The 9,968-nt window shown below is 33.9% G+C and overlaps 1 protein-coding gene across 1 annotated transcript; it reads left to right on the top strand.

The window, feature by feature from the left end:
- The first annotated feature begins 259 nt into the window (after positions 1-259).
- On the top strand, positions 260-6,923 carry LOC142637485 (protein trichome birefringence-like 37). The gene is made up of 5 exons (XM_075811759.1): positions 260-719; positions 1,182-1,353; positions 5,077-5,252; positions 5,393-5,551; positions 6,263-6,923. The coding sequence occupies exons 1-5, from the start codon at positions 424-426 to the stop codon at positions 6,552-6,554; spliced, it is 1,095 nt and encodes a 364-aa protein (XP_075667874.1). The 5' UTR covers positions 260-423; the 3' UTR covers positions 6,555-6,923.
- Positions 6,924-9,968: the final 3,045 nt, after the last annotated feature.

Raw genomic sequence — 9,968 nt, 5'->3', positions numbered from 1 at the left:
AAGAGATTATTTGTCACCAAAGAACTAGAGTTTTATAATTTAATGTTTTTTCCCCCTTTTTTTCCTCTATGTTCATTCCAAAATCCACATGATATTCAATGGTTCCAACAATGATACGAAGTAATGTATAAACTCTATCCAGATTGAGCAATGAGCAATGAGCAATGAGCAATGATTCATTATGTTACTAAAAACTTTCCCAAATAAAGCGTGACACACGCAGTGAGATAAAAGCAACGATTTGGAAAGCTAAAAAAAAGAGCCTACAAATAGCCAAATGAGCATGACTTCATCATAGCTCTCTCTCCCAATATAAACCCACCATGTCTTCTTTTCCCTATAAAATCCCATGTCACGGACTTCTTTAATTCACAGTTCTGTCTTGTGTCACATACTTTCATAATCAAAGACCCAAAAACCGAGATGGGATTTCGTTTCCAGGCCTTAATCTCTTGGTTTCTTCAAGTTCTGCTCTTGTTGTTGTCTTTGGAGCAAGCAAGAGCTGGACAGTTCTACAATGTGACCAGGTTAACAAGAGGTAGGAAGCAAGTGAGTGGTTGCAACTTGTTCCAAGGCAAATGGGTTATTGATCCTTCATATCCTCTCTATGATTCAAGCTGTCCATACATAGACCCTGAGTTTAATTGCCAAAAGTATGGTAGACCTGATAAGCAGTACCTTAAGTATGCTTGGAAACCTAACTCCTGTGACTTACCCAGGTAATATATAATCTGTAAAACTCACAACAACTCGCTTAGTTATCATCTTGTTTGTCCGTTCATCTCATTCTCTTGGCAAAATTTTTATATCTTTATAGCTAATGACTTTCAGGTTCAAATGGTCTCCTTGTTTTAGAGCTCAAAAAAAGCACCCTTTTGGCTTTTGTTTACAAAAACCATTTCTGGAGTGGTATATAACATAGAAGTACCATTGGTTTAGAAAAGATTGGAGCATGGTTTATAAAAAAAAATTGTTCATTAAGAACCAATTAATTTTTGTGCTTAATGTTGAACCACTAGATACTAGACATTATTGTATTGTCATTTTCTGACAATTTATCTTCGGGTCCCTTTCTTTATTTTTTTTCCATGACAGTGAGCACAGGCTCAAGGCCCCATTACTTGTATTTTCCCTTTCTATTGTGCAAGGAAAATTGGTTTATACTTTTTTTTTTCCTGTAGGTTTGATGGGATTCAATTTTTGAGTAAGTGGAGAGGTAAGAAGATAATGTTTGTGGGGGACTCACTGAGTCTGAACATGTGGGAATCGTTATCATGTATGATTCGTGCGTCGGTACCCAGTGCCAAAAACAGCTTTGTGAGGAAAGAGTCACAGTCCTCCGTGACCTTCCAGGTGAGGTCAATTTTACCATTTATTTATTTATTATTTTTTATATTTCAAAATGAATTCTATTCCATTAGGTAAATGGCTGCATCTTTGCCTCTTCTCTATCTTACTATTTTATTCCTAGCTTACTTTACACGGTTGTTCTATGATTGGCTGTAACTTTGGCCACGATTTGATGAAGTAATTTGTTGTGACACGTATATAGTTATTTTTATATGAATTTATTAATTTTTAAAATTTCTTTTACTATTTAACTCTTATTTTAACTCTTTTAATATTTATTTAACACACAGGGGAGAGAAGATATTTAAAAAAAAACCGACACTGAAAAAGGTCTTAAACTTGACAAGCTAAGGAAAAAAATAAAAAAATTGTGTCCATACATAGACTCTCTTAAATCAATTTTATTGAGTGCATATTTCTTTCTCTTTTCAACTATTTTATTCCATTGCTCTCCTTGAATCAATTTTATTCACCGGTGAATGATTGCGCATGTTTCCCTCTCTACCACTCCTTTTTACTACTTTTATTACTTTCCACTCCTTTCTATTAGAACGTTTTGTTTGTAAACCAACAATGTTATATTGGACACAACCAAATTTTAGAATCTTTTTCATAATACTTACATATTATGATATAGCAGTATTATATCACTAACATTATTTTTATTAATTATTACTATTTTTTTTAATTGACAGAAATTTTTAAACTTTTTCGTGGATCTGACCCATTTTAATTTTTTTTATAAAAATAGTAATCTCACCTTATTTTGCTGCGTCCAATTTTTTTCATTTTAATTGCATTTTATATGATGAATATGATGAACTATTATGTTCAAATTATTTATCGACTGAAATTCTTACTTTATTTATTATTATTTTATGAGTGCATGAATGTAAGACAGTTGTACTAGGACTGGAAACCCCAACTAGACCCATGTTGTTTGGACAGTTCATGGGGCCGTGGAAAGTTCCTCTTGCTGGGTCCGTAGAAACAACATTAATGAAGCATTATGAACATTTTCATCTTTTTTTCTCCAATTTCATAAGTATATTGGTAATTTGGTACTAAGATTTTAGAAGTGATTAGGCAAAAATATTGGCCACCAAAGTTTAAGTCCAGGTTTAGATTTAATTATGTTATATTAACTGCTCATCCTTCTAATTAGTATTTGATATTAAATTGTGAACTATTATGTTCAAATTATATATGGACTGAAATTCTTACTTTATTTACTATTATTTTATGAGTGTATGAATGTAAGACAGTTGTACTTGGACTGGAAACCCCAACTAGACCCATGTTGAATGGACAGTTCATGGGGCCGTGGAAAGTTCCTCTTGCTGGGTCCGTAGAAACAATATTAATGAAGCATTATGAACATTTTCGTCTTTTTTTCTCCAATTTCATAAGTATATTGGTAATTTGGTACTAAGATTTTAGAAGTGATTAGGCAAAAATATTGGCCACCAAAGTTTAAGTCTAGGTTTAGATTTAATTATGTTATATTAACTGCTTATTCTTTTAATTAATATTTAATATTGAATTATGAGTTCAGTTGATACCGATTGATGTTTTGGTTTAATAATAAAGAGTTATCATTAGGAGTAAATGTCATCAGTTAAAACTCTTTGAAAAAAATTTAATAATGTACTTCAATACTTAACTAGCCCACCATTTACACGTGAATCTTATAACAACTATTTAACACATCAATTAAAAGAAGTACTTAATATTGTACTTCAATACTTAACTAACCACATTATTTGCACGTGAATATTATAACAACTACTTAACACATTGATTAAAAAAAAATCCTTTTATGGTAGGTAGAGAAGAGATTGTAAGATCTATAATCAAATCTGAAATCCTTATTCAGATTTGAAGGGGGCTTGTCGGAGAATAATTGAGTTGGGGGCTTAGGGGGATGCTTCAACTACACCACCAAATCCATTATTATTATTATTATTATTATTATTATTATTATTATTATTTTGACCTGGCAAGTAAAAAGAAAGTCAGTAACATGGGGCTCCAGTCCAGCCTGCTTCAATTCCAAGAGAAAGATGTTTTTAGTTTTCCATGTACAAGTTTAGGACACGAGTCACCACTTTGACAGGCTGTGATCACTACTTAGGAAGCCTGCCAACCTGTGATTTATCCTAAGGCTTTCCACTAACACACTTACATTTTCTTAAATGACTAGCTAATGAATTTAATAACATGTGGTATGTCGAATCTTCTTAGTATGGTTTTTTTGACTAGTAGTCAAATACTAAATATGTGTTGATGACATAATATAAAAACATAACCGTCAATCGTGTTATACAATATATTATCCTTAAACAATATATTATCCTTCTGGTTTTAACAGAGAATTTGAATGTGACGTAAATTTTTTTTTAGAAATAAGAATAATCAATGAATCAGAGTTGGGTAGGCCCATGATCTAAATACCCTCAATTTTTGTTTCTTGATAATTAATTTATGGACTTGACTTGTATTCAGTGTTTTAGTGTTTTGGATACGACATAATGCAGATATATGTTTGTATCGTGTCTCGTCAATATACTAGAATACAAATGGAAGCTTTACCCTTACATTAAATATCTAATGGGATTTGGATCCATGATTCATGTGCAACCCTGGATTTATCAAAGATGATAAAAAAAAAAATCATTAAACCTAAAAATAATTGGTATAATAATCCAAGAAATATTGAAAAAGGAGAAAATTATCCTCATACTGTCATCATATAAACATTTTTTATTTTTATTTTTTTGGTGACGTGAAGCCTTTGAGATTACTCATTAGTCATTAATCAGTAGTTAAGATTTGAAACCACACACCCTTACAGGTTACGGAGAGAGGAAGATACCATTTCGAGCCAAAAAAGAAAAAAAAGAAAAAAAAGGGTACCACCCGAACCACAATAGTCAAACAATCAAACACTTGCCCCTACCTATGAATTAAGATTGCGAGTTGTGAGCTCATCCAAACAAAATGAAATTATTGGCCGCTATGGTCCACGTGATTATTCATACAATGCAAGAAGTCCTTGTCTCTTAAAGCATGAATAAACTTGTCTTTGTGACTGACTTTCTAATGACGGCACGAATTTTTTCTCTCTCTCTCTCTCTCTCTCTCTCTCTCTCTCTCTCTATATATATATATATATATATAATTTTTATTGATAATTCAATAGTTGTAATTGGTCAAGGAGATTTGAACTCTCTATGTTTTTTATTAAAGCATTAGGAACTGTTTCTCAAAAAAAAAAAAAAAAAAAAAATTAAGAATTGTCAACTAATTGATCGAGCTACAAGATAAAGGCCTTTTCGTTAATTTTTGTTAAAATTTTTTTGAAAAAAAAAATCTCGAAAATATTTTTCAATCATTAATTGAATTTTTTTAATTTAAAAAATTTGAAGAAAAATTTATAAAATTGAAAAATTAACCATAACATGTAACAAAAGTTGATGGAAAAGTTTTAATTGAATAAACTTAAAAGATAGAGGACTGAAATGAACAAAAGCAAAGTTAAAAGACTAAAATGAAATCTAAAAAAACTTAGAGGGTCAGTTTTGCATTTTATCCTAATATATAATATATCATTATCTCAATAACTGTTGGGGAAAAAAAAGGTGAAATCTTTTGTTTGCTAAACTTATTGATAAGGTTAAGAAAAGAATTGAATGGAAATAACAATTCTAATATTCATGGGTGCAGGACTATGGAGTTAGTTTGCTTTATTACAAAACAACATACCTTGTAGACATAGTGAGAGAAGACGTGGGGCGAGTGCTGAACCTAGACTCAATCCAAGGTGGAAATTCATGGACAGGAATGGACATGCTGATCTTCAACACGTGGCATTGGTGGACCCACACGGGAGACTCTCAGCCGTATGTTTACAGATCGATCTCATTCTTATTAATCAGCACTAACAAAATTGTCTTTTCTTTTTTGGCATAATCTTTTTATGTTGTGTTCTGTCTCAGATAGGGAATATTGATCTGATCTGATGGCTGCTGATTGTCTGCAGGTGGGATTATATCAGAGAGGGGACCAATTTGTATAAGGATATGGACCGACTAACAGCATTTAATAAGGGTCTCAACACATGGGCTAGTTGGGTTGATCAAAATGTTAATCCTTCCAAAACCAAGGTCTTCTTTCAAGGGATTTCTCCCACCCATTATCAGTAAGTTTAATCATCACTTTATTATAGTTTCAGATTTGTTGATTGGTTTGGAGAGTAAAAAAAAAGAAATTAACAAAGCTTATAATGTAGCTTATAATGTAGTTGAGTTTGAAAGTTACTATGCTTCAAAGCCCAAACTTGGAGCTGCATTTTTCTTTAAAACCTCCTGTAATAGATAGAGATGCTTGTAGTAGTCTCAAATCTCAATGGATCAATGCCCTTTTTGCGAAATTGCTTTGATTGCACCAATGGGGTGACCAGTTTTCAAGCCTGGAAGGAGCATTGTATATAGTTAGGAGCTTGGGAGGGGTTTGGGGCACCAAATCAATGTGATTTTTTTGGCTATTAAAAAAAAAGTACCAAAATCAGTAGTTATACTTGTACAGGCAGAGCACTATGGCTGGCTTAGTTACTAACTTATTTTAGATGACGTGGAACCTTATCAAGGTAGGGCCCTTTGGACCCATCCCTGGGGAGTAAACTATGGATACACGACCCTATCCTTCAAAACCATGTGTTAGTTTACCCATGGAAACTCCTATTGGGGATCAAACCTAGGATGTCAGAGTCTACAAACCATCTCAAGCCTCTATCCACTAGGCATAATTACTAAATTTTGAAATATTAAACTTGTTTATCTGTATAATCTAGTTTAGAACCAGGGGTGGTGTCTGTTAAAAGAGTCTAATTGATTGTGTTTTGTCAAAACAGGGGCAAGGAGTGGAATCAACCCAAAAAGACTTGTTCTGGACAAGTTGGACCCCTAACCGGGTCAACTTATCCGGCAGGTGCCCCTCCGGCTGTTGCAGTGGTGAACAATGTGTTAAGCACAATTAAGAAACCAGTTTATTTGCTTGACATAACAGCACTCTCACAGTTGAGAAAAGATGCTCATCCCTCATCTTATAGTGGTGACCATTCAGGCAATGACTGCAGCCACTGGTGCCTTCCTGGATTACCTGATACCTGGAATCAGCTCCTATACGCAGCTCTCAGCAAGTGATTGCTAACACAAAGAAATTATTTCAAAATTTTTCCAAATCATTGTTTAGTAAATTTAGGAGGGGGGGGGGGGGGGGTACTTAAATTTCTCATTTTAGTTCATTGGTGGATTATAAAAAGCGGGGCAAAGATCAATTGTAAAGTAATTGATTATTTCAAACAGAATAAATTATTGGGCATGCAGAAGAAGATGGCATTGCATATTGTGATTAGGAAAGCAAGAACTCAACGCTGAGAAACCTTAAATTTGTTCAGTTAAGAGTTCTAATCTATTGTTTTTACAATTGAAATTTAGTGTTGTTCATCTAGTATCAACTATGTACTATTGTAATAGTACAATTTAATAAATATTGCAAAAGTTTTTAGATCCTCTTCAGTACCAACTCTAGCCCGAAGGACATGTTTCAAGGTTGCTTTTAAATCTGTTTATTTTGTTTGCAGTTAAAAAAACACATGCCCACTTTTCAAGCCACTCAAAATGCCGGCCCGCCATTCGTTACTTTAGGAATGGAATAAGGGCCCTTCCCCTCCGAATACCCCCATTGCCTTCTTGTCTTACAGTGTTAATACGGGATACAGCTGATTTATTTGTGATCTTTTTGATTGGTATTGCCTATGAGTAATATTTTATTTATAATCCATAGATGTCATAGGGCCCATTTTTTTCTCTTTGTGATGATAAATGACCTACTTAACTTTGTGGTTAGAGTATTGCTTTCATACGGTGGGGGCATTAGAAGCGGGTTCTCTCGATCTGTAGCTCTTGAGGCACCATAATCACCATTTCTGGATAGAAGTATATATAATCTACTTTCAAAAAAAAAAAAAAAAAAAAAAAAAAAAAAAAAAAAGAGAGAGAGTAAGGTTTTATTCAAATATAAAGTTCACAGGCGATGCACGGGAAACTAATAAAAATGAGATCTGAAGATTTTTTTTTTTTTTTTGAGATAGTTTCAACCTATGGCGTCTGTTCTTTATAATAGTTTTTTATCATCAGACTAAGACATCAACTAGTTTTTTTTTGTAAGCGGAGACCCTAGATCTTTTATTTAACCATCAGAGACTTTACCAGTTAAGCTAATTAGAACCCACATATCTAAAGAAATATTGTATTAAAAAAAAGTTGAAATATTGTATTAATAAAAAAGTAAATTGCCATCGCGCATCCTTGGTGCGGTGGTCACTTCACAAGTATAAATGCTTGTGGGGTGTGGGGGGCAAGGGTCGGGGTTCAAGTCCCTAAGAGGGAGCATCACACACATATACATTTAGATTAAGATAGAGTAGAAATTCTATCTTGTTAAAAAAAAATAATAATAAAAAAAAAGGAAAAAAAAAAGAAAGAAAGAAGGAAATCAGGTTTGGTTCAAATGGAACCCAATATGTAAGTGCTTACTGTATAGTGTAAGGTTTATTAAGTTTTCATTTACTATTTTGATCAATTGTGTTTTTGTTGTTGCTGGAGATGAAAAGGCATCAGTTACTAAAGTTCATAGGACAACCCAATAGGCATTGGTTACGTGAAATAGATTTGGTGATTTTTTTAATAATTATTTTATATCATATTTGAATAATAAGTTGTTTTTTGGTGGGAGGCCAGAACAAATGTTTATTTCCCTTTATTTGTCCCTCTTTTTGGGGAGTTGTAATGATTTTGTGTTCTTGACTGACATTAATTTCTCATTAGGGAAAATTTTATTGTGTATTGATTGAAAATTCAAATATGGTAAACTTAAAAGCATAGTTATTAAACCTAGATTGGAGGTTGACCTGGTCTATAAGTTGGGCCACTGGTTCAACTAATAGGTCAGCAGTCAAACCACAGGGTTAAATAAAAAAAATTTAAAAATTAAATATATATATATATATATATATATATAAGTTTGAGAAATCATAACATAAATAAGTTTTTTTTTTAGAGTTTCAACCTATGACATCCGCTCCTAATAATAGCTCTTTATTATCAGACCAAGACACCAATCAGTTTTTGGTGTAGGCAGGAATTAAACCCCAGATCTCTTATACAACCATCAGAGATTTTACCAGCTGAGCTAATTGAAACCCACACATAAATAAGTAAATTAACAAAAAAAAAATGTATATGCTTAAATTAAACTCACTATTATAATTCAAAATCAAGGTTTCACAAGTAATAGCATTAAAAATTCTATTGTAGGGACATTGGGCCCAATAATTTATGAAAGATGGCCCAAAAAATCTCTTGGGCTAAAAACCTAATCCGAGCATATCAAATAACCTAGGGGTACATGAATGTACCTCGTAAAGAAAATGCTAAGTGAAGATGTGATAACGTGTAGACAAATTATGTCCGAGGAAAGGTTTGTCCTCGGATAGTAAAGCCGAGGTCATAGGAAGAGAGGTTTAATATCTCCAAGGTATGTTATAGAAATTCCTATGGTTACGGGAAGACACGGTACACGTGGAGGACAATAGAAAGGGCGGTGAGATATCTAAAGTAAAGCTGCTACCACCGCCCATACATTAAAGACTTTGCAATTGATATACTGACTACATTAATGGAGAAATGGGACCTGAGCATGAGGTTTGGAACTTGGTCCCTGATCCTAGAGGACTTCAGCGAAATTTGATGGGACAAGTATCTAAAACTAGCGTTATAACCATGAGGTGGAAGAGGAGAATGGAAGAGAGAGGGAATATAAATAAGAGAAAAGACCTTCAGAAGAAAGAAAAGGCTTTTCTTTGAGAAAGAAAAAAGAATAGTATAAACCATTGTAATTGACCTTAAGAAGCAATATTATAAACTATCCTCGGATTGGGTCCGAGGAGGAGCTTTCATTGATATTATTACAGATAACTCCTTATTTGTGCCATTGGGCCTAAAGCATTTTCTTTCTTTGTTGTTTAAACCACCTTTGAAATCTAAATATCAAGCCCACTCTCTAGAAATTTATTGTAAAAAGGCCTTTCAAGGCCTTTCCCTTTTGATTGTGGATCGGGAGTTCGAATTGTGTCCTTACAATTGGCGCCATCTGTGGGAATTTAGTCTTTGAAGAGGTTTAAAACATCATGGTGGGATCAGGACCACAACACCGTGGAGAATCTGTGGGCTCCCAGCATGAGGATCACTCCTTGCATCCTGAGCACGAAGAGAACTGGGAAGGTAGTGTGCATACTACGCACACTACCAGAAGTAGGAGTCATTCACAAGGGGGAAGCAGAGTCCTTCATGAGGAAAATACCAATGCCATGCAGAAAGAAATTGACAGCTTAAAAAGGAAATTACGTCACGAGAGGCGAAGGTGAACTCCTTCTATCTCTGATCCCTCTTCGGAGGGTTCCAAGGATGACAATTACAGGCAGAGGTCCAGAACTCCCCTAGATGAATCTTTCTCTTGCGAGGAAGACAACCTACATGGGCGGCAGGGTAGGAACT

The sequence above is a fragment of the Castanea sativa genome, chromosome 5 (assembly GCF_040712315.1).
Source record: "Castanea sativa cultivar Marrone di Chiusa Pesio chromosome 5, ASM4071231v1".
Lineage (NCBI taxonomy): Eukaryota > Viridiplantae > Streptophyta > Magnoliopsida > Fagales > Fagaceae > Castanea > Castanea sativa.
The sequence above is the reverse complement of the archived record's forward strand: the minus strand, read 5'-3'. Positions and strand labels throughout refer to the sequence as shown.

Bases quoted from the DNA above. Each gene is read 5' to 3' on its own strand.
- LOC142637485 (XM_075811759.1), top strand. From the start codon at position 424: ATGGGATTTCGTTTCCAGGCCTTAATCTCTTGGTTTCTTCAAGTTCTG. The intron at 720-1,181 runs GTAATATATAAT...TTTTTCCTGTAG, and splicing joins AACTCCTGTGACTTACCCAG to GTTTGATGGGATTCAATTTT. The intron at 5,253-5,392 runs GTATGTTTACAG...GATTGTCTGCAG, and splicing joins CACACGGGAGACTCTCAGCC to GTGGGATTATATCAGAGAGG.